Source organism: Prunus avium, chromosome 3 (genome assembly GCF_965620075.1).
Source record: "Prunus avium chromosome 3, drPruAviu1.hap1.1, whole genome shotgun sequence".
Lineage (NCBI taxonomy): Eukaryota > Viridiplantae > Streptophyta > Magnoliopsida > Rosales > Rosaceae > Prunus > Prunus avium.
This window is the reverse complement of record NC_142286.1, coordinates 39308302-39333427: the sequence shown is the minus strand read 5'-3', so window position 1 is coordinate 39333427 and position 25126 is coordinate 39308302. Positions and strand designations below refer to the sequence as shown.

At 37.1% G+C, this 25126-nt stretch overlaps 4 protein-coding genes across 5 annotated transcripts; all 4 read right to left on the bottom strand.

The window, feature by feature from the left end:
- Positions 1 to 2615: 2615 nt before the first annotated feature.
- On the bottom strand, positions 2616 to 6387 carry MYB118 (myb domain protein 118). 2 transcript variants are annotated; one of them, XM_088251069.1, is made up of 4 exons: positions 5515 to 6387; positions 5246 to 5372; positions 3101 to 3500; positions 2891 to 2999 (listed from the first exon to the last, which is right to left on the bottom strand). In XM_088251069.1, the coding sequence occupies exons 1-4, from the start codon at positions 6312 to 6314 to the stop codon at positions 2986 to 2988; spliced, it is 1341 nt and encodes a 446-aa protein (XP_088107195.1). In that variant the 5' UTR covers positions 6315 to 6387; the 3' UTR covers positions 2891 to 2985. The 2 variants fall into 2 exon arrangements, with proteins under 2 accessions (XP_088107194.1, XP_088107195.1); XM_088251068.1 differs by having other exon boundaries at positions 2616 to 3500.
- Positions 6388 to 8795: 2408 nt separating this feature from the next.
- Positions 8796 to 14119, bottom strand: LOC110757017 (DEAD box RNA helicase family protein). The gene is made up of 9 exons (XM_021958569.2): positions 13959 to 14119; positions 13074 to 13405; positions 12618 to 12770; positions 12015 to 12083; positions 11213 to 11482; positions 10772 to 11122; positions 10241 to 10518; positions 9716 to 10060; positions 8796 to 9417 (listed from the first exon to the last, which is right to left on the bottom strand). Exons 2-9 carry the CDS (start codon positions 13386 to 13388, stop codon positions 9129 to 9131), a joined length of 2070 nt encoding a protein of 689 aa, XP_021814261.1. The 5' UTR covers positions 13389 to 13405; positions 13959 to 14119; the 3' UTR covers positions 8796 to 9128.
- A 602-nt stretch (positions 14120 to 14721) lies between these two features.
- On the bottom strand, positions 14722 to 20151 carry DRM2 (domains rearranged methyltransferase 2). Its single transcript, XM_021961398.2, has 11 exons — positions 19758 to 20151; positions 18580 to 18648; positions 18276 to 18319; positions 17748 to 17885; positions 17534 to 17633; positions 17397 to 17443; positions 17034 to 17150; positions 16673 to 16772; positions 16418 to 16509; positions 15589 to 16311; positions 14722 to 15313 (listed from the first exon to the last, which is right to left on the bottom strand). Exons 3-11 carry the CDS (start codon positions 18276 to 18278, stop codon positions 14879 to 14881), a joined length of 1755 nt encoding a protein of 584 aa, XP_021817090.1. The 5' UTR covers positions 18279 to 18319; positions 18580 to 18648; positions 19758 to 20151; the 3' UTR covers positions 14722 to 14878.
- A 1208-nt stretch (positions 20152 to 21359) lies between these two features.
- On the bottom strand, positions 21360 to 25126 carry SK13 (shaggy-like kinase 13). The gene is made up of 13 exons (XM_021961948.2): positions 24877 to 25126; positions 24607 to 24791; positions 24392 to 24484; positions 23783 to 23842; positions 23381 to 23653; positions 23150 to 23224; positions 23004 to 23060; positions 22611 to 22751; positions 22453 to 22503; positions 22236 to 22331; positions 22065 to 22148; positions 21759 to 21861; positions 21360 to 21661 (listed from the first exon to the last, which is right to left on the bottom strand). Exons 2-13 carry the CDS (start codon positions 24718 to 24720, stop codon positions 21579 to 21581), a joined length of 1230 nt encoding a protein of 409 aa, XP_021817640.1. The 5' UTR covers positions 24721 to 24791; positions 24877 to 25126; the 3' UTR covers positions 21360 to 21578.

The following is a 25126-nucleotide window of genomic DNA, read 5'->3' as shown; positions in this document are numbered from 1 at the left end:
CCCATTTTTCATACTTAGTCAATATTTTAACATAAAATAATTTTTCATGTATGATATGAATGCATGAAGAAACTAAGGTCAATCTAGGTAAAAAGCCTTAGATGTTCAATCCACTATGGTGTTAAACCCTATTTGGTTTATGTTAAAACTTATTGAAAATTAGTTTATGGAGCTATGAACTAACGTGGTTTATATAATTTAATGTTTACTTTTATTTCTACAAAGACTATAGAAATTGTAAGTACCAAAAAAAATAATCATTAAATTTTAAGCTAATAACTTTAGCTAGCCCACCCATTGAAAAATTTCTAGTTCCGCCCTTGGTTTGCAAGACTGCATACAGAGGAAAACAAATTATTAGAATACCCTTAGACCCGAATCATCGATGCTCTGATAATAATAAAAAAATTATATGCCACAAATATTTTTCAGAAACCGAATACTGCCACTCTTTATGGGCCATGCTCTCCACCAAACATTCGGTTAATCTTTTCTTTGAGGGATGCAGCCTGCATTGTGGCATAGACAACATTAATAACACTACATTCACCCAATCCCTTCCCCCCACAAGACACTAGTTATGAACGGCCCAACCCCACCTCTGCCAATATCCAAGGTTTCAGGCGTGGCACGTTGCTGATTTTCACAGATGCCTTTATGTTGTTGATAAATATGAGTCGCTAAAACCCTAGTTTGATGTATTTGCAGAGATGCCAGACCCGCCAAGAAAAAAGAAATCTGCAAAAAAAACGACATTCAAGTTTTCCAAAAATCGGCCGCCTAGGCGGGCTAGGCAGTTCCTTGTTTTATTATTATTAAATAAATAGTATAGCGCGGCTATACTATATTTAAGTTTCATAATTGCAATAGACCCGCTATGAGAAAAGAAATCTGGAAAAAAAAAGCGCCATTCAAGTTTTCGAAAAATCAGCCGCCTAGGTGGTTCCTTTATTTATTTATTTTTATTTATTTATAAATAAATAGACTTTTTTATTTTTTTTATTTTTTTATAAATAAATAGTATAGCCGCGCGGTATACTATATTTAAGTTTCGTAATTGCAATTCTGTCTGAAGGTACTCTATCTTTCAGAAAAAGAAAAATAAATAATTCAATATGAGGTCTCTCAATTCCGAGACTGATTTATAGTTTTTCTCTGCCTATGCACTAGGAGCATATAAGCATGGGAATATCCAACATTTGAGTTTCCGATTTCGCCATTAAATTGTTTTGGTAGCTTTTCATTACATCAAGGCTGGTCTACACAAATGGAGGTGATGCCATTTTGGTGTTAGCATCAAATGGCATTCATTTTCTCTGGAAATGGCCATGGGACCTTAATTATAGTGGAGTGCTAAAGAATGACATGCTTTATAATTCTTTCCTATAAAAGTAAAACCCACAGATGCAGATGAATTTTCCATATGGGCCATACAGAGCACTTTGCACCAAAACGTCTAGCGAGGCCCACAAGGGTTTCTGAATTGACTATGCCCAACATGCCTCTGAAACATTAAACTCAACGCATTTCCTTATTTAATACACTGCTTACGATATTACGCAAGCCTCCCCATATCTATTAGAAAAGTGGTACACAATGTGATATAAAAATGTGATATGCTTGGCATTTTACTTATGGACTGCAAAAATCGATCAGAAAGAATATAATTTCTAGCTAATCTATATATATAAAGCAAAAGACAGAGAATGGTAAAACATTCAAAATACCAGAAAATGTCCTTGATTAATGCAAACATTAAAAATTGAAATTATTCATTAAATGAGGATAATATGGTAAATTCACACTTTTTCATATTTAAAAAAATTAAAATTAAAAGAAAAATCAGATAATAGATCATATTTTTATGGAACATAACTACCCATTATCTTTTTTAATTCTAAAATAAATTTAAATTTTTTTTTAAAAAAAAGTCACTCATAATTGCGTGTGGAGAGGCTAGTATATATAAAACCTATAGCTCCTTTATATAGTATAGATATAAATATAAACTAGCCTCTCCGCGCCTGTGAGAGGCTTTTTTTTAAAAAAAAATTTAATTTATCTTAGAATTAAAAAAGATAATGGGTAGTTGTGTTCCATAAAAATAGGATCCATTATTTGATTTTTCTTTTCATTTTAATTTTTTTATATATGAAAATGTGTGAATTTACCATATTATCCTAATTTAATTAATAATTTCAATTCTTAATGTTTGCATTAACCAATGGTATTTTTTGGTATTTTGAATGTCTCACCATTCTCTGCCTTTTCCTTTATATATACTAGCCCCTTGGCACATGTGTCACACATGTGCCAATTGGTTTTCTTTTTTCTTTTTTATTTTATTTTTAGAATTAAGAAAAGATAACATTGGTAGTCATGTTCCATAAAAGTAGGACCTATTATCTGATTTTGTTTTTATTTTTATTTTTTTAATATGAAAAAAATGTGAATTTACCATATTATCCTCCTTTAATTAATAATTTCAATTCTTAATGTTTGAATTAACCAATGGTATTTTATGGTATTTTGAATGTTTCACCATTCTCTGCCTTTTGCTTTATATATATAGATAGATAATACTAAATTTGGACAAACAGATATATAAAACTATATTAATTAAAGCTGAAATTGTTCCAAACTATCCATATAAAAAGCTGAAAATACAAAGTCTGAAGTACGCTTAATCTAAACACAACAACCTGAACATACAGAAACACAAACAATGATGTGATTCTCTTCTTCTTCTTTGTCCCTCTAGCCATGGCATTCTTATTCAACACCACCCATGTACCTGAGGATATTGGAAATCGCTAGGCACACCCATACACAACACGAAAAGCTTTAGCCTAAAGCTTTCCCTGGCAAATCATCTCGAGCAAATCCATCTCCTTTTTGACATGGTCATCATCAGGCCCTTGCATCAGGCTCTTAATCTCCAACGCCAACGGCATCTCAGCCTCCATGCTGCTGCCCCGATATTCCTCAACCCCGGTTACCTGGTCAACCAAGAAAGATCCACCAAACCCATAACTTTCAAAATTGAACAAATTAGAAACAGAACCCATCTGACTGTACATATTATTGGACGTCTCATTACTGATATGATCAGGATGATAAGATGTCAGGGCCCAGTTTAAACTCTCGGCATTGTTTTGGTTGAAGTGAAAGCCCCTGGAGTGATCGGATGAGAGAGCGTTTCTCTGCTCGGTTGTTTCGGTTGAAGCTGAAGAAGTCGAAGAAGAAGAAGAAGAAGAAGAAGAGAAAACGCTCCTGATGTAGTCCTGCAAGAGAGAGCTCTCGGGGGAATTAATGTTGTTGTTGGGGTCTTTGTTGGTTTTCTTCTTTGAGTTTTGCTTTCTCTTTGTTGCGTTCCAATGATTCTTGATTGTGTTTTCGGTCCTCCCCGGCAGCCTCTTCGCAATTTCCGCCCATTTGTTACCGATTTGCTTATGGGCTTCGATGAGTATTTTGTCTTCTTCTTCGCTCCACATATCTTTCTGCAAATTTGCATGCACGCAGTAAGTATACATGCGATCACCATATATATAAAACTCAAAAGCTCATTTGATCATGCATAGTTTGACCTGTTCAGTAGAAAACAATGCACGTATTTCATCGTCCTAGGGTTTTATATCTATATGCATCCATTTTTAATTAGGTCAAGTACTCATGATGAAAGTGTCACCTTATAGTTCAATAACCTCAAAAGCAGCGAAGTAGAGATGAAAAAGGGTCAATTCTGTTTTAGTTAGTCCAATTCAATAATTTGTTAACTTAGGGCCCGTTTGATAACTTCAATTTTAATTTTTAGTTTTTAGTTTTCATTTTTTTGCTAGAATATAGAGGAGAAAGAGGGAAAATGGAAGTGAGAATGAGAGTGGAGATGAGATTGAAAGGGAAGATGGGAGGGAGGAGTAGCAAAAGTGAAAATAAAATTTAAAAACTGAAATCTATTTGAAATTGTTTTCACTTTCAAGTTTTTGTTTTCACTTTTGTTACTCATCCCTCCCATCCTCCCCTCTCATCTTCCCTCTCAATTTCATTCTCACTTCAATTTTCCCTCTCATTTTCCTCTATACTCTAGCACAAAAAATGAAAATGAAAAACTAAAATTGAAATGGTTATCAAACGGGCTTTAGTAAAAAAAAAATCAATCAATATATACTAACTCGACCATGACAATAAGTATAGTAATAAAGAAATGAAAAAGAAAATTAAGTTTTTACATGTAATCAAACTTTATATAACAAAATTATTTTACTCATCTATATACAAAAATTGAAAATATATACGAGAAAAGAACAACACCGAATCTCATATTAACTACATAATTTTGGTTCTCTAAATAAATTTGACTTTAACCCAACTTTGGTAATAAATTCTATGCTTATGGATGATAATTTGACATTTTTAGTCATCCAAATTTAAATGAATTCGGATTCGGATTATTTTATACTCATGAATCAACCCTGACAAGGGTAGTTTTGAAAATTCATCATATATCTATATTATGCTTAATTATTACTGTCTAATTAAAATCATGTGATCCAACCTAGCACTGGTCGAAACGCAAGCTCATGCATTGGCAAGCAGATATCGACAAATCGGACCTTGGGGCGGAGCTAGACTCTACATGGTGGGCGGGGGGGAAATGAACTTAATTACACACAGATTTTCAGGTTTATATAAAACTTCAAAGGAGTTTTGGGACTTTAGGGGGCCACAACCATCTCAGGCCTATATGTGCCTCTGTCCTAAATCGGATAGTGCTTTGTCAATATGCTTTACAAAATATGTAAATGGAGAAATGACAATGACAAAATAAGACAATGTAAAGAGTGTATATTCACGACATGCGTCAAAAAAGTAAATTTATCATAATTTCTAATAAATATATAACCAAATATGCGCGAAACCATATATGTATGTAACTATATGCATATATGTGTCTATATACATTAATATAATTATGAACCCAACGAAGGACCTAAATTGAGAACTTGCGAATGTCAGCTATTAGATTAGTCTAATAGTGAAAGAGATATTAAGTTCAAATCTCCGCTCGCGCAATATAGTAATCAAATATAGTGATTACTCAATAGGGCCTATTAAAACAAAATTTTAATGAAAATAAAAGGGTCTATATAGTGAAATTAAGAAATAAGCTAGAGGTATGCTTGCATCTAGTTATGTTAATGGAGTTGGATATATAGTGAAGAATTAAGGGGAAAGGGATATAAACCCTAATGTCAGGCCGCAGATGGTTGTGCCATCTTTCTCTACATTGCTTTCCCACTCTCCCAGTCAGCATCTTAGCAATTTGAGACCACTTCTTAATGCCAAACCTCCCAACCAATTGCACCAAAAGTCTGCAAATAGAGATTTAATTGCATTACCATTCATCACATAGAATTACAGAAACATCAAAATTAAAAAATTCAATACCGATCAACCTAGCTATATCGTACAAAATTACAAATTCAGATAGAGCAAGAAAAAATAAATCTCTACCTGTCTTCTTGGGGGGTCCATTGGCCTTTGATGATGGTGGGTTTCTTTTGCAGTGCCTTACTACTGGTGGGTCTTCTCATACACAAACTCTTGGTCTTCTTCTGATCATCAGCTGAGAGTCTCTTGCAAAACTCAGTCTCTGTGCTGCTGCTGCTATTGCATGTGACCTCATCTGAAGGCAAACTTATGTCCATAGCCGATGATGATCCGAATTCTCCAAAATTGATCAACGGCGGAAGTTGTATGCAGCTTTGTGGGCCCATCTGCGCCTGGTCATCTGGAATTTCCTGACCATCCAGATGATGATGATGATGATGATGATGATGATGAGCACCCCAATAGGCCCCCCGAGCACCATGGAAGCCGATACCATCAGGTGCTAGAGGAACAGCCACAAAATCATGAGGATTTGTGTTGTAATAAATCCCACTGAAGGGGTTTGATGAAGACCCCTCAATGGTAGAGAAATGATTGATATGATCAGAACTGGTTTTGAAGTCATCATGAGAATGAGAATTCAGATTCAAATGGGACCCATGAAGGGGTTGATGATGATGGTGATGATGAAGATGAAGATGCTGATGATGAGGATCAAAATGAGGAACCAGGGAAGAAAACAAAGGCTTGTAATTGGGTGGTGGTGGGGAAGAAGAAGAGAGTTGTGGGCGTAGGGAATTAATCCCATTGTTGGTGTTGGAAGGATGCTCTGGTTTCAATTTCATAGGGGTTGAAGAATCAGAGAAAAGGATTGAAAGGAAAGGAAAATTATCTAATTCTTTCAAGTTTGTTTCCAACTCCATGCAGTGGAGAGAGAGAGAGAGAGAGAGAGAGTCTAAAGAGAAACAAAAGCTCAAGAAAGGAAGGCTGGTTTAATGTTGTGCTGTAAATGGGGGGTGCGTTCTCCTCTATGTAGTTTTTTATGAGTGAGGTCTGAGTCTGAGAGCAAGGTAAATGTAGGGCCCAATCTAGCCATCCAAGGGCTCATGTTTCTTCCCTTCAGTGACTGTTCAGCTTCTTTAACATTGCTTTTTCTCTAATTTTCGAAGCAAAAACTAAAATAAAAATATTTTTACAACAACAAAAAACATATGCAAAATAATCATTAGGTCGTTAGGAAAATTCTCAGACAGGGTTTCGCGACACGTGGCAGACATGTACCGCCCTTCGTTATGTTTTAGGGCCCCCTATGTTTTATGGCGTGACATTACCCTTGTATTGTATTTTCTTCATGAAACGCAGCGCTTCAGTGTGTGTTTTTCTTTAATAAAATGACAGCCAACGGTGGATTGGATGCACTTTGCCCGAGATGGACCTCACATTATTTCTTTGCATTTCCAACTAGGAAAAAACAAATTTACAGCTCCTTTTAAAATAATTTTAGCTTTAATTATGAAAAGAGTCAAGCTAGCTAGGAAATAACAACTCTCAATTTCATTTGCAGCAGAAAAAACTCTCAATTTCATTGAGGAAAAAAAACCTATTAATTAAATTCATTTGAATATAATTATTTTGATCAACATAGTCTAGCCCAGTTACGTACATACCTAAGATAAAGAGCATTGACTAGCATACCTGGGGTCTCATGTTCGAATCCACACGGCATCATAGTTGTGTGTATGTGAAAAATCCTAAAACTCTCTAGTTTAGACTATCACTTGTAGAAAAAATAAATTAAATAAAAATTTATTATTCTTATTATTTTACTATGAAATGATTTTTTTTTTTCAAGGTTATCAAATTTTATCTCAGTCAAACTTATCTACCAGTCCAAGTCAGGTAAGTCCCAGTTATTAATTATGCGTGCATGAATAAGGCCTGCCAAAAATGTAAATTACAAGGAAATATCAATTTTAACTATTGTTATATTTTTCTCTTTGCCTTGGTTAAACATAGTTTTTTATCTTTAATGGAAAGTGTGATGCATGTTGTAAGGTTCAAGTACTGAATCTCATAATTACAAACCTCCAAATCCTACTTACCCTTTTTTTGATAATAAATTTATAATTTAAAAAATAGAATAGAAAAAAAAAAAGGGGGCCTTCAAAATGAAGGATTAGGGCAATGAAGTAATTATGCAGATGGGTTTTGTAACCATATATTTTGTCCATTTTTGGAAAGGAGGTTAAAACCTGGATTGGATTTGTCTCAACTCAAGCCATGCATGACCTATGAGGTGTATTTGTCCAATTAAGGAAATGCATCTTTTCTGTAACTGAACTTTTAATGCATCCTAAATTGGCATCTAATTGAATGGATATCTATTTATTTTCATAATAATAATTAAGGTCTTGCCAAATTTTGCTTTGGATTTTAAATTTTGTTCAGTTACAGCGCAATATGCCCACATGGTTAAAGCTAATTACTCTAGCAAAATAAATCTGAATTTGACTATTTTAATTAATTTTGTTTTGTTTTTTGGCTTAATCTATTTGACTATTTCCACTCCACTCTTCTAAAATACTAGGTAGTGAGTTAGAGTCACATGTACCAGAAGAACTTGTATGGAACAGGGACAACACTATTTTGCTATCTCCAATTAATCACATACTGCCACATGAAAAAATTATCACGCATGACATAACGTGAGTGGCATAACGTGATTGGCCGATGATAGTAAAATAGTGTTATCCTCGTTTCATATGAGTGTTTCTCCACATGTAGGATTGAATTTAGGGAAAGCGCTGCAAAATTGAATATTAGTTTTAATGTGCTTTACTTTCAGTAAAAGGCTTAATCAATAATAATAATTATATTAAAAAAAGTCAAAATACATTAGCTTTATTTTCGCTGTGGTTAATTGATGACAAACAAGAGGCCCTAGATTCAGTACCTTTTGTCTCTTTAACCGCTGAAATAGATAAAGCAATATTTTACCTTCCACCTGAAATTTAACAAACATTTTAGTTACAATTTTATTGGACTTCAAAATTTAATGAACAACCTCGAAGCTTGTTGTATTTGTTTATCATTTATTAAGAAAAAATAATTAGCAAAAGACGAAATATTTAATACATGGCTTGGTTTGCATGAGCCCAGTTTAGTTGAAGATTTGAGACTTAGAAATCTTAATCAAACCGGACGAGCCCATCCCAACCCAACCCAACCCATTGCAGGCTGCTACTTGGCCACGGACTTTATAACTGCTGTCCACGTGGCAATCAATATCTAGTATCCTACGGCTGAGAAGTGATGGAACAAACCCCATCAACCACAACAAACAATAATGGATCAGAATCAGATATCATAAACTTGCTGATAAATAATTACTATATAAAACTGCATTTCATAGAACTACACCTTGATTACATTTATAAATATTTAGCTAACAAGTGCTACATCTTCTTTTGTGCCCTTTCTTTTCTACCCAAAAATTAACACAAACAAAAATGGAGACCAGGAGACAAGAGGTTCGTTCAGCAAGGGATGAAGAGGTTTAACATCAAGAGTTTTTAGCCCACCTCAAAATCAAAAATCAAAAATCAAAAGTCAAAAGTCAAACTGTCACATCCTGGTTGCGCTTTGTAAAGCTTGCCCCTACAGAACACTGCCGAAACACCAAAAAAAGGACAGCCAGCAGCAGAGCATATGTTCCCCCCCCTATAGGATAGCTGAAGTTACGCATTTGCAATATGATACCCACCCTCCTCTTCTTGAGGTATCATACCTTCCTCAGCTTCATCCACCCCACCACCATACGGGAGTGAGCGTGGAGGTGGCGGCGATGACCGTTCACGTTCCATCATTGCTTTATGAAAACTCCACCCTGCAGAGCCTCCACCTGTAGGCAGAGCCTTGTCGAACCTCTCAAGACTACGACTACGGCTGCGGTTAGAACCTCTATGTCCTGACCCCTTGTCAGGGCTTCGGCCTCTATCATACCCATTGTTGTGACCACGGTCATACCTGTCCCATACAACAAAATGCATTCCAACCGTCACTCCTCAAAGCACATTTGACACCACAAGACATCAAAGTTTAATTCCATATTATAAACCAGCCTGAATAGTATTGATTATTGAAACTTTAATTTTGTACTTGTTTCTGTGCCTAAAAGTTCCACAACTCTTTCATGCAAAGATTATATCATATTATTTACAACCAAAGCAAAAAGTTCAGCCGAATAATTCAATCCACTTTGGGAAACAATCAGATCCACAATAATACACATAAAATAAAAGCATCAATAAAAATAGTCCCGTACCTGCCAGAAGAGGGAGTAAATCCCCATCCGCCTCCCCTCCCACCATCCCTTCCACCATAACTTGAATCATTTCGTCCACCACGACCCCCATCACGGCCACCAGACCCAGAACCCCAACGTCTGAACCTGTTCATCCCACCACCACCACGGGTAGCCATCTCACGAATTTCTGGGGGGACACGCTGATTTGCCCCTTCCAAAACTTTGATGAGATCTGATGCATACTTTGAATCCTGATCACCGAAGAATGTGTAAGCCAGCCCAGTGGCACCAGCTCTTCCAGTTCTCCCAATTCTGTGAACATAATCCTCCACTCCAGTGGGGAAGTCGTAGTTGATAACCACCCTGTAACAAAAAGAACACTGCAATCTTAACCACCAATTTTATACAAATCTTAAGCAGGTACGGAATGCATGGTAGAAGCACCAGATTATCTGAAATAATTGTTTGGCCAGACAACTATCCACAGATCCACGATTCTAACACAAGTATAGATATATGACTATAAGCTGGGCAGTGCGAAACCTTATGTCCTTGATGTCCAATCCTCGAGCTGCAACATCAGTTGCTACAAGAATTGGAGTCCTCCCAGAGCGAAATTGATTCAACACGTAGTCCCTCTCACTCTGAGATTTGTCACCATGAATTGCAGCAGCTCCAAACTGGCGGGTTAGGTTGCGAGAAAGTTGATCGCACATCTTCTTGGTTGAACAAAAGATTATTATTTTGGATCCTGGCTCTTGAGATCGCAATATTTGCTCCAGTCGCCTGTGTTTCTCCATTGGGGCGAGTACTTCAATATACTGTAATACACAATATTTTTTTGGTAAAGCTGTAAGACAATATTTCAAGACTACATAAAACACAAACTCATTATTCATTCCTCAATTGGTGCTGGGGATCAAATATGGAAAAGAATTTTTCTTTTTAAATAGAACATTTAAGTGATCATTCTGATCACCTAGAGTGATATTCTAACAAGTAAGAAAACATGTATTGATAAGTCAACTAATAGCTATAGACTTTAGTACGGCCAGCACAGATAGAGTATAATACCTGTGTGATGGATTTATTCGCAACCAGTTCATCGACATTGCCAATGTTAACCTGAACAGGATTGACCAGCAGATCTGCTGCAATCTTGCGAACCTCCTTCGGCCAAGTTGCTGTATACATGAGGGTCTGGCGGCGAGCAGGTACCTCATTCACGATCTTCCTTATTTGAGGTTCAAAACCCATGTCCAGCATACGGTCAGCCTCATCCAACACTAAGTACGAAACTTGATGGAGGCTGATTCTCTTCATTTCAAGAATATCATTCAAGCGGCCAGGAGTGGCAACCACAACATCGGCTCCTCGGTCAATATCTCTCAACTGTGGACCCTTTGGAGCTCCTCCATACAAACACTAGAAACAAAACAGAAGAATCATTTAAAAGGAAAAGATAACGACTGGAATATTACAGTGGAGTTGGAAAAAGGACCAGAAGTAACATACCACACAAGATATCCTTGAGGTCTTCCCGAACTTCACTGCCTCTTCTTGAATCTGTGTTGCCAGCTCCCTTGTTGGTGATAAAACCAACACAGTGGGACCCAACTGAGGGTCATTACGGCTGCGCTTGAGATGGATGAATCCTGGAAGTAAATACCCCAAGGTCTTCCCTGAACCTGTTTTAGCAATGGCTACTATATCTCTACTTTGAAGAGCAACCGGCCAAGACTGTGCCTGAATTGGAGTTGGGGCAGAAAAACCTGCATTTTGTACCTGGAAAAAGCAAAAATTCCAGGAACCCCTATAAGCAGACGTACTTGCTTCAAGATTTGTGATTTGTTTTCTTTTTGGGCTTATAGAAGAGTGGAATGGCAGAAGAAGCAACACCCCCATTGCAGGCGACCAAAGCTTGCATCAGCAAGCTGGAGCAGGAGGAGGCCTCTTCTTTCATTCGGGCCGAGTGGCAGACTGAATCATGACCAACGGCAGTCCCAGCCACAAACTTGGGTGATTCGGAAAGCCCTTTCCAAAAATTGGTCCACCGTAAAAGGGCGCTCCAAATTAAATGCAAGCCCCCACAATGAGGGCAGCACAGCGTACGACATTAGCTCCTCCCAGGAGCAAATATCGCACCTGCGACAAAAAGTACAGATGGCAAAAGAATTAACATGAGTCTGAAACTCAACATTGGACCTCCAGCAATCACATAACTTTTCACAAAACACTCGGGGTTACTTACAGCAGCTAATGGCCAACAGTATTGCACAAAAAAGAAATACCAAAAAGGATAAAAATAACTCAATACCTCTCTAAGAATCTCAGATGGGAAGCCAGTAGCTTCAAATGAAGTGAAGGGTGGAGGCACATTATCACCCTAACAAATGCGGCAAATCAAAAGAAAACAAAACATCATTCAGACATACAAGATAACCGTAAACAAAATCACAGCAGCTCTAAACAAACCAACTATCTGACGGAATCACAAATTCGTACCATATATATATATAAAACTAGACAATTGATAATAATAACAATTATAATATAGGAGTGCATGCATGTCAGCCTATAGATTTGTGTTTAGGAGAGGGAAGGGGAGAGAGAGAGAGAGAGAGAGAGAGAGAGAGAGAGAGAGAGAGAGAGAGAGAGAAGTGGCAACATAACTCCATTGAAGAATCCTAATACGACATGAGAAGCCTCTATCATAGTGAAACACATGCAAGAAAAGTGTGCATTTTGCACCAAAATTCTTTATTTGAAGAATCAAACTAAACCAACAATTACTAATGGATAAAATATAGAAGGAAAAAATATCGCACCAAATAACAGAGTACTGCATAAAGCATCACAACCAAAAACCAACTTACGCATTATGATACCAAGCATATATAAGAAATTCATTAATACTCACAATAACAGATATTTCATGTCGACGACTATAAGCCTCAGCAGACAAACCAATTCCAGTGTCTGATGATCCATTTCCTCTCAGAGAAGATCCTCCAAGTGCACTAAGTGTCCCATTCGGGGTATTATGAGAAGAAACTGTTGCACTTCTTGCACTCTAATTCATAAATAAGAACACCATATCAGTTCCCATATGAAAGCGCTTACCAAGCAGGTTGCATGGAGCTGCAACAGTATTAAGAAGTCATCCAACAGCTCCTCTAAACACAACCCTAAAACAGTCCAAAACTTTCACGGAAAATATTTTGGTTCGCAACATGAAAATACAACAAAACATTCTACTAGCAATATGGGAAAACATATAAAGTTAAAGGTAACAACACAGACGGTCTATATAACTGAATATACGTCAAATCTGTACAGAAAATCTACCACCAGTACTAATAATATGGACATCTACCTGCTGATTTCTTGGTCCCGCGTCAAATTTTGACCCACCATTGCTGCCTCTGCCATACCTATCATCTCCCTCATCAGGACGACGTCCTTGTGAAGATTGTTGAACATGAACTGAAGAACTTATAGATTGTGCCGAAGACGGCTTTAATGGAGGAGCTGAGCCCGTAGGCCTGTCATATTGGGTAACATTAGTCTCGGGGTTCCAAAAGTAAAGATACCCAGTTTTACCATCAACCAATCCTCTCCATGGTTTGGGAAGAGTGGGGTCCTCCGGAGCATATCGAGGACCACTAGAGGCAGTTGCAGTGGCAGCCATGGCAATGGAACACTATCCTATAACATTACAAGGAAAAACGGAAAATACAAATGTTAGCAACAAATACAAACACAAAGCAAACAAATTAAGAAGAACAATATCTCCAATAATAAATCAATATATCGGACAAGTGACATGCATTATGTGAAATTACCGCTAGAGAGGACATAGAATTAAACCCCAACATTTTGAGAAATAAATACAAGACATCGGAAACCTAAAGTTATGAAGAACTTGATAATTATAAAGGCAGAAAATCCGTTCCCAACAGCAAAATGAAAAGGAAAAAAAAATTACATTTATGCCCCGTTACGAGAAAATTAGAGCATATGAAATAAAACGAAACAAAAGCCAACAAAATTCTAAGTCTCCTAAAGGAACCCAAATAATCAAGGATGCAATTAAGGTCTAAACCTAGCGTTATCGGAGAAGCCCTAAGATAATCGGATATGCATAAACCCTAGAACCAACTCAGACGAATCATGCATGCGACCTAAAAAGAATACAATGAACACACAGAGATCTAAGAGATCTATAAAGAGGGAGTTAGGGAGACGCAGAAAATCGGACCTGACGGCGTCGTTTCGGAAAGTAAAGGAATGAGAAAAGCTGCGATGGGATCTGATGGCGTAACCCCCTGGCTCTGTGAAAGTGGAAAACTACGCTTCCGAAGGGTGAGAAGCGTAGAGAAAAGTGGGAAGCCAAGGAGACGAGCCAATAGGTTATTTATAGAAATATCGGCCAGAAACTTGGGTGTGTTATTTTGACCACGGTTAAATCTTTTTATTTATTTATTTTATGGGCCTTTTATTTATTTACAGCGCCTGAAGAAAATATCAGGCTCGTTCGTTCGTTAGCACTTGGAACCTTCGGTGGGTGGGTGGGCCTTCATATAATGAATTACTAGTTTGTTTTGGATCAAACTCATCATCAATTTGCATTAGATTTTACAATCTTTCTTGACGAGAAAACAAAGGACTGGATATAGAGCATATGCTTAAAAGGACGGCTTTACTAAAAAGTAGAAAATAAAAGACATCGTTTTTGCATTTTGCTTTGCAAGTGTATGTATATAAGTCGGTCCTGACTGAAGCTTTGATCAACTGAAAATACGAATTTTGATTTTTCTTTTTGCTGTATAAAAACCCCTCCTCACCGGCGACCAGTATGAAAATGGAAAAGTATTCTTTTCTCAATCGATGGGGTCTAATTTACGAAAGGAGGACCCAACTTGGGTGCAATAACCCACTCGTTTTCTCTCCATCTTTTCCAGACAAGAGAGGGAGATGGGGCAGAAACCAGGCAAATAAGACTTGAGACTTGAGACTTGAGAGAGCATCAATTTTAAGACAATTTGAAGTTAAAAGTCAGTTCATAACAACTACCAGAACCGAATATCCAAACTTGAGAAAAAATAAAATGCAAGATCTTTTCTTGCTTGTCGCGGTTTCAATGCCATAAAGTTACTTAAGCAGATGATTTACAAGGAATCAATTGTTCTTTGACATTATACACTTGACCAAGTCTAGTATACGAAAGTAGTCATAGAAGAGTGAGGATTCTTTACCCTCGAGTCCATCTCGATGATGCCTGTTGCTGCCTGCAAGATTGTTACATGGACTCCCACCAACTACAAGATCAAAACCACCAAATAAATTCATATAATGCTCCAGGCTGTCACCATTCAGCTGCTGTACATCATCAAGGTCATACAAATTCCCTCTCTGGTTAGTTTGTTCCCACCAACTCCTCACAACACTTCTGTTCACTGCAGATTTCTCTACCGACACGACATTCTTCAGAGGGATACCAAGCCGGTGAAGAGCTATTTCTGCCCCACCAATCCCAGAGAAAAGAGAGAGGAGGTTTATGCCATTAGGAAACATCTCTCTCAAAACTGACAGATGGTATGCCACGGTATCAACCTGGAATAAGTTGAACTTGTAATCAAAATGCATATAATATCTGACAAACAGAAAATTCTAACTTGAAACTCTACTAGGGAAACCATGCAAGGGGGGAAAGACAAACAAACAAACAAGCAACCATTTACATTAACTATTTCATGATTCTTACGGCAAAGACATAAACTTTTTCAAATTTTCGGGATTTACCCGCACATATGAATCAATGCATCATATATTAAAAATGAATATTAAATAGATCTAAATTCCAATGAAACAAAGACAGAATTCACTACCTGGAATGAATTCCCGAGTGATTTGTATCTGTCAGTCCTGCTTATTCCCCTTGTGTGGTTCTTTGGGAATCCCAAAAGCATTTCCACTTCATCAGGCTCAAGTGGGGCGACCTTGTTTCTTCCTACCCACACCAGATTCCACTTCCGGCATTCATCAAGAACATACTTTTGGACTCCTAGTGGTGGTTCACCATCATAATCCTCAATAGCCTTCCTGATCCTCTCTGTTAATTTTGCACTGGCAATGCAAGTTTGCAAGCAGTTCAGCTTTGTCCGTGTGTCCCATGAAGGCCACCATTTCCTTGTCAAGGGAAATGCCTCATGTATGGTGTTTGGAGGAAGCGGAATAAGAGGAAATCTATTATCAAGAGGAAGATTGTGAACATAACCTCTTTTCCTCGCGGCCGCACAAAAGTACTTGGAGTCAACAAACTCCGGTTGCACGTCATACAGGAAGCGGGATATAGTGGTCCAAACCCCTTTAGGAGCAAGTGCCACATTCTCATAGTAGAAATATGGTGGCCCTCTAGCTGCCTCTGGAAGATTCCTCTGTGTTTTCAAACATGGTTCAGATGGGATGCCAAACCCGACCATTGGATTTGGGAGATGAACCGTCTCATCATCTTCGCCTGTGGTCTGGTTCCCAAGTCGCATCTGCCTTTTCTTTTTCAGCATCTCGTACTCAAGAAGTTTCCTCTTCTTGTATGCATGATTTGGTCTAGGCTGCAAAAGTAGAACCACCAATCACAATCTACTGAACATGGCATGAATAAATAAAACTGATTTTGTAGAAAACTCAAGAGACTATTATATTCTATACTACTAATACCTTCTCTTCAAGAGGAAAATTGACATCTTCTGCCCTTGCCATCTGAGCAGCAAATATGAAATCAGTCAACTCAACAACCGTGGAGTCAAGACCTGCGGTGTTTGAAAGAGGAAAAGTGGGGCTGAGGAAGGAGATACTGGTAATCATAAACTATTAGAATTGAATAAGAGACTGAGAAAGGATGGCAATGGCATAATCAACTGACTCAACTAGCAGAATCATCCAAAAAGAATCAAAGCAAAAGTAAAGTTATACCACATCTTTCTATTGCTATTGAAGCCTCCTCTACCGTGTACCCCATATTGACCAAGGACGACATCTTTTTCTCTTTCTCAGATGTAGGATTTATGATTTCCTGCAAAATAGTTAAATTAAAATGTCTTTGTCGTGAACCCACTATCCCTTGTATATTCATGTGTTAGCATATAAAATAGCGTGGACACAAGTTTTAATGATATTGCAGAAAGAAAAATGATATAGTATATTTGTTGCTTGGAGGATTGGGGAAAAATGAAATAGAAAGCTTAGCAAAAATAAAAGGAAAATGTCAGCTCACAACCGTCTAAAAGACATAAAAATCCATAACATACAACCTATTAATGAGGTCAATAACTACCTCATTATCAGAAAAGCTATCCATATCTGAAAAATCATCCAGAAAACTCCCTTCGTTATCAGAAGAACAGGGATTACAATCAACTTGTTGCTGTGCTTGAGGAGAACTTTCAAGAGCCTGCGAAAATATAGCAAGAAAACAGATAAATGTGAATTCTTCTCCTTCTTTTTTCCTTTTAAGTCCGGAAGAATTTATGTTCTTAAAGTTTGGGAACATGAGACCCAGGATACCTGTGATCCATTCACCTTGCAACAAAATTTTAAAATATGTGCTTTGTGTTACCAAGCTCAAACCCAAAATTATCTATATCTCCAAGAATAAGTATCCAAAGCAGCATTGGCAAGCGAAGAAATGTTGACTCACCGAATATGTGAGGAGGGTTTCCAGAATTGAATCCGTGTTCTCCTCTCCTGGATATTCCATAAAAGCGATGTTATATAGTGTTATAATTGAAACAGTCCAGGGAAAAACTCATGCTGAAATGACATGATACAGCTTACCATGTTCCTGAATTGCTTTGGCAACCATTTTTCCAGAAAATCCCATCCCAATAAAATGATCAACAACTTTGGAATTGGAAGGACCTGGAGATGAGCTCGACTATAGGAAGAAAACAGAATTGCATGTTAATTATGTAATATATATTAAATACCCCATCAAGATATTCATCTGGTATATATTATATTTCAGAAAAACTAATGCAAAAACATTTACCTCCCCACAGCCCACAACAGCTTCTCCACCAGGAACTGTCAGACTTGAAGAAGAAGATAAAGTGAAGTTATCAATTTCCAGCTCATCTTCTGTATTCCAGTCAATATCATTCCCATCTTCGCCAGAAGTATTTCCATCCTGCACAAAGTTTATATAAACACACGTGAACAACAAAAAGAAGTAAACTGGACTGGCAAATACTAGACAGAATGATTTTAGTCAACTGAGGGTTCACGCATTACAACTGCAGTGAACTAACAATACATCTATCAAATACAGCCAAACAGCCCAGACTGTAAAAAAAATTTACAAAAACCCAATAAATAGCTGCCTAAATTCCACATTCAGCAAGAAAGATCAATCTTTAAATTCGGAAGAAAACAGACCCCGCAACAGCAGGTGTTAACAAATTGTGTGCAATAACCAAAAAGGTCTGCAAACAGCAATAATTTAATAAATTCAAAATGAAGAGTGACTAAAAATTAACAAGGGACTAATGAATACAGAACTTAGTTAGAAAACTAGTACCATTTCTCTTCAAGCTATGTTTGGCCCACGCAGAGGTTTGCAAGCTGTCCAAGTAATACACAGAAGGAATAAGTGCCAAAAAAAATGCAAAGTTTAAATAATTTCCTAACTTCCATAACAGGCTTTGTAATAGACAACTGGGATTACATACTCATACTATTATGTACCATATCTGTAATAAAAAAATATTACTTAAAAGATCAAGTAATGAAAGTTGTTGAGCCGTCTAAAGAATGACTCAACCAAGCCATTGGCTGTGGCATACGGATCTTTTTTATAGGGAGATTGATGATGCAGAGCTTACATGGGTGGTTAAGCAATAGTAATCGTGTCCCAGATGAACCCAGCTGCAGAGCTATCCCAAGAACCGTTGCTGAAGAGATTCTCATTAATTAGTGTAATGTTAATGAAGGAAACAAGAAATAATAATATCACCATCAACAATAAAGTTACAATCATAAATTCTCATGATAATACCTAAATTGGAAAAACCGTACATAAAGACAAAGTAGCCCAAAATTGGTAGCGAATGAATTCAGGGGAGTTGCCCTGACTACCATCACAGGAAATCATTCTTAGCATCTTATGATTCAGGGCAGACACGTAATACTTTTAAATGTAAAAGCTATGTTGTCATTGTATGTTATGGCTGAATCATTTTAAAACGTATGCATCATTTTGTATGTTATACTTGAATTCAATTTCACCATTGATGTATTTCTATCTCCTAAGATTCTAAATGATAATTTCCAAACTTAGTGAAAAATTTCGTGCTTAGGGAGTTTAAGTCTTACAAACAGTATAAAACCAATATTCAAATAGTAGTAACATGCAGGACGTTATCAACTACTTCTGAACTGGAGTTGACTAGTACTTGACACGAACACGCACAACCCAGAAAGAAGCCGACAAAACTCAATTATCACCATTATCACCAAAGGGGTTGCAAAGAATATAACATCCATGAGGCCACAAGTTAAAAAATTCATTTAGCATTGCCAAAGAAATATTTGATTTTTCATATATTCTTTAAACAATAAATGGCCAGACATTGTAGATTTCAATATGGACCAAACCCCTTTTATCCCCTATTCTTCCTAATTTCAGGATTTGAAAGCCACAACAGTCTCCGCCATCTAATAACATCCACAAAACCCCCTCTTTCTTCAACATCAAGCAGACTAGGAAACAATCTCTACTCTCTATTAATGTAAAACGTAAACCCCCCATTTGTTTACTGAGACAATTGAGGAAAATGAGGAACGAAATCTTTAAAAAGTTCTCAATATGTCCTACTTTCTATGGCAACCAAACAGTGCATTACATTACATCAGTTGCATAAAGAAACTCTTAATCATTAACAGATTCATAAAATTAAATTAAAAAACCCTAATCAACAACAAACATGACGAGAAAGTAATAAGCTACAACTTATAACCGCGATTTGAAAAAAAAAACTAGCCTTGCTCAAAGAAAATTTACCTCCGCAAGCTGAAAATGCAGAGTACCTCTGTGATCGTGAAGGCCTCCTTGTTAATATCGGAAATGCACTTCACCTCACCAAAAATTCGCCTTGTGGCTTTGTACGGTGAATATGAATAGAGCTCCGAGCCTCCGCCCGTTGAAAAGAGAAAAGGGAAAAGGGGCGAGGAAATCTGCAGGGAAACAAGAAGAGCTACTTGCAGAGAAAACCTAGAGAGAGATAGTTGTCGGTCTATATAGAGACACTGGTTGCAGTCGAGAGTTGCGAGAACCAGCGCTGAAGAACCCAAGGGAGGAACATGGTGCCTGCCTGGTGCGTTTGGAAACGCACAACGACACGGCGTGCTGTGAAAAACGTTCAAATACTCGCTCGCTCAATCGGTAACTCCCGCTGTATATTTTATAATAAATTTGGGTTAAATTATATAAATTCATTACAGAAATTAGTTTTATATTCTCTCTCTTTCGTAACACTTTTCTTGAAGCTTCTTTGCGTTATTTATACGAGTGTGAATAGCGTTTCTCTTTTATTTATTCAAATTTTATATATTAACTAGAAAAGCAAAAGTTGGGTCCAGTCAATGGGCCTCACCTTTTGCTGTGTGGTGGGATGAGCAAGTATGTTAATTCCATACTCTCAGGAGTATGAAATTAAGATTCTCATTTTCTTTTTAGTGGAAAGTGACATAAGCAAGTCAGAGCAATAATTATGAAGAGTTATCCCAACTTGTATCTCAACCACTTCACATGGCATGTATAAGTGAGTACAAGCAAAAGACAAAAATATATTTTTTAAGTGAAACTCAAACAAAGTGTCAATAACATTTGTCTATACTCCATATAATAATTTAGCATATAGAAAGGAAACTTTGTTCAAGTTAGAAAATAAAGATATATATGTATTTTTTGGTAAAATTCACAAAAGCGAATAATTGTTTATAAAGTTAAGTTTCCAATTTTCCATATTTACGTGATTTTGTTGATATACTTTTAACGTTGATTACATAGTCCCGTGTCGGGTTTGTTTTGTATGATCTTTCTAATAGGGCATGACAATAAGGAAATGTGTGTTTATTTGTATTTGATGAAATTACTCTTTTGTTACTCATTAATTATCTTATCTTCCCTTTCAAACATTAGGACATAATAAAACCAGCCATCATGTTTAGCAATGGTCACGGTGGTGGCCGCAGCTAGCTTGGAAACTGACCATATCGGCCGACTGACAAGAGGAGAGGGCCGGGGAACATGGGGAATTAAAAACTTTTGCGTGTTCGAATGCTTAAGGGGAAAATGAGAACACAAATCTAACAAAAACAAAAGCGAGAGTGAGAGCCGAGTAATTTTCTTGGCTATAGAATTACGATATGCAAACAATTCAAGTATAATCAGTCTGGCATGAGCATGATCAAGATCAAAATCACTAGAACAGGTGCGATATATCACATTGTCGCCTAGTTACCAAATCTGCAGAGTTTAGGCTACCAAAGAATTCAAGCATATTGGCATAGCAGGCCGCAGTAACACATGGAAACTATACTTATATGCACTTGAACCAATTCTAAATCATTAGATATCTCCACGGAAGCACAGAAAAAGGGCGGGAGGGAGGTAGAGAGAGATTCTATTTAAGTCTGATAAATCTTAGTACATACATGATCCAATCAATAGTCAGTCAGGAGTTTCGAGCGTGTAATGTGCCAGATTGAAAAGGAAGTGTTGGAACTATTTCAAGGAAACAAACTAGGATGTCCATAATTTTTCGCTAGCATTACAATAGTACAGTCTTGCTGCAAACGAATTTGCCTTGGTGTGCCTTATCTAGATACCTAGAAAGGCACATTGCTTTCGGGCATGCTCAGGTATCAGTCTGGACAGAAGCTCAAAAGTTGCTCCCTTCAGCTCTGCACGAGCATCATCATTACAAATGCATTATCAGCAGGATATATATATATATATATATATGTACAGGGATATCAATCACAGAAATGAAGAGCAAACCTTGAGGCTTGAAGTTGAATAGAGGTGGCAAAGGGCGCCCATGAGGGAGACGAGCATTAGGATCACGGAGTTGATCAAAAAATGGGTGGACACAGGCCTCAAGCTGCCAAAATAAAGAAAATAAACAACTACATTTGATATCTAATACGGACATAAGAATTTCAAGTTCAATGGAATTAAAAGTTTAATACTCCAATGCCCCACTAATGTCCATCATAAGAAACTGGATTAAATAGAAGATCAGAATAACTAAATCTCATCCTTGCCATTTTCGCATGAAGACTTCAAAAGAATAAAGATACTTACAGCAGTGCACCTTAGGCTTGGAGAATACTGAAGTAGTCTTGACACAAGATCTACAGCTTCTGGGGGCATGCGCTTGTGGAATATCTGCATGAAAAGAAGATAATACGAATGAAAATGGCATGCAAAACCATCAGAGAAGAGCAATTGTCAGCAAGGAAGCTAGAAACTCACTTTGTGCCAAGGGTGAGCCTTGATTTGGGGGAATTTGAATTCTGTGTAGTTTGGGTTCATACATTTAATTTCCTCACGAGTTGGTGTTCCCAGTACCTAATTTCGGAGGAGAAATGCTAATTCAGTTCAAATTGCAGAAGCTGATTGATCAAAATTTCGAGTTGATCGAAAGATGGATATATACTTTCCACCATGCAGAAGGTAGCGAGAACATTACCTTAATAATCTCAACAAGCTGATCAACTCCACATTCACCTGGGAACAGAGGCTACAACAAGGGTTGCCAAAACAGAGATGAAAAAACAACAAAATGTGAATCCATTTCCTGCTAAAAAATAAAAGAATAAGTAGAACTTTTTATCCTGTATAGAAAACCTGTCCAAGAAGCAGTTCAGCAAGAACACAACCCACAGACCATATGTCAATGGCAGTAGTGTATTCAGTTGCCCCAAATATAAGCTCAGGTGCTCGATAATAACGAGAACAAATATATGATATATTTGGCTCGCCTTTGACCTGTCATGGATAATGATGAAAAAGTTCAGACAAAACAAGGAAGGCAGACCCAAACATACCATGCATGCAACTGAAAATGGATCAAGACAGTTGGCGTCATCTGCATGAGCATGAACAAGAACACAAGTGTAGTAATGCATTTAAAGTTGTACTGGTGAGTCTAGTTTTATGCATTCATCCATGCATTATATATTGCTCTATCTCCAATAAATGTTCTACTGCAAGAAATAAGACACTAGAAGAAGAGAATACCAGGACTTTTGCACTTCCAAAATCACACAGCTTAACCTGATGAGTATGGGGATTGACCTGAAAAAACATATTGCAGTGCCAAAATCAAAATATGATTAAGTAAAAGAAAAGGGGAAAAAGGAAGAAGGATATATTCAACTACAAACCAAGAGATTCTGCGGCTTAATGTCTCTGTGGCATACACCTATCCCTCCATGAATATATGCCAGAGCTCTACAAATCTGACAAGAATGAAAACCAAGCAAAATAAAGTTACCAAAAGAACTCGTACCTGAAAACCCTAAAATTTCTGTCATAATCTTTTGCACATTAATATACTAGTCAACATCTGATTTTTCAATTTAGTTTCTACAGATAGTCCAAAGAACAACAAAAACCTGATAAGTATAAAGTTTGACATATATCAGAGGCATCCGCTGATTGGCTTTGCTATAGTGCTTTGACACACGATAAACAGTCTCAGGTACATATTCAAGCACCAGATTCAGATACAGCTCATCCTTATCTGTGGTTGAAAAGAAACAATGTTTGAGTGACACAACATTCGGATGGTCAAGAAGACGCATTGTTTGCAACTCTCGGTTCTTGTATCTCTTGTCCTGCAAAACCTTCTTGATTGCAACAGTTTCTCCAGTTTCAAGGCATTTAGCCTGCAAAATAAGATAATTGAGGCTTCAAGTATGTGATATGTGATAGTCAAAGGAGGTCAGCCTTCCTATTATTAAAGATTTTTTTCTCTTCATAAATAGATAACTAAGAATCTGTAAGTCAGACATTACCTGAAATACAATACCAAATGAGCCTTGCCCAACAACACGCTCTGCCATGTAACTTATGGTCTGCACAATGAATCAGAGAGGATTTCATGCTAAGTGCTTCAACATGTCAGATAAGCATTGAAGTTTAAGATACTGTAACTTATAGCTAACTAATAGCACTAATAATGGATCAGGATTCTAGCACAATGTAGTATCTTAACTTGCAAGGACAAAAATATTGAAACACTCACTATTTGAGGTTAAACAAATTACAAAATACTGATTTGGGAGACCATGTATCTCCTTTGGTTTTAAGTTATATACTACACGTTTGCCGAAACTTAGGTATGGCGCTTAGCCTTTTTCTAATCTAAGCCTTCTGTAGCTAATATCTAATTGGGTGTTCATATTTATGTGCACATATTGTCTGTATATATATCACATTAGCATACGCTTTCCATATTAGTGATTCTATAATTTAATCCCTGATAAAAACATAAAAACTTCATGGCACTTATCCAATTCTTTTCCTGAATGATTCATGTCGTAACATAATTTATCTATTCCTTCATCCCACATCTTAACCAGCAAGTAATTACAACTGTGATTATTAAACTGAGCAAAATGCACCTGTTTAGGCTGACCATTTCGACCACCAATGGTAGTTACAATAATGTGGCCAGTTTCAGTTCCATTGCCATTCACCACAGCTGTTTCCATTTCCTAACAAAAATAAATAAAACTGTCAACAAATAAATGAAATATAAGTTGAAGTTCTTAAAAGTTATATAACTATAAATAAATAAATGCTGCAAAACAGAAACAATTCAACTTAAGCAAAGCACCTTTTCATCTTTGATCTTCATTTCATTAATTTCCTCTGGGAGCTTATCAGCAAACTTTGTGTTGCCACTATGATTTTCAGCAGCCGGAGCAGCTGCTGTACCAGCTGAAGCCATGTTTCTTGTACTGTGTAAGAACCAACAGGTTCGAGTTTGCAATTTCTATGGGAGCTACGATGATTTATAACCTGAATTTTTTATAATAAATAAAATAAAATAAAAATTATAAATCACAAAACTACACTACAACAACAGTATAAGTAAAGAGAAAACCTGTGAAGCTGCAAGTGCCTGGCATTCTACATTTGCTAGCTAGCTGAGCTCGTCGTCGATCTGAACAACTTCAATACTGGGCTGGGGAGTTGAGCGAAAAAGAAACCCTAACGATTTTCTAGCAACAGAAAATATGATTAAAAAAGAAAGTGAAAAGAGGGAGAGAGGGAGAAAGTTTTTTAACTCCTTGGAAGTTTCAGAGACGTTTCTTACGAGTTTGACTAAGCGAGACCCCTTTGGATACTCTGTC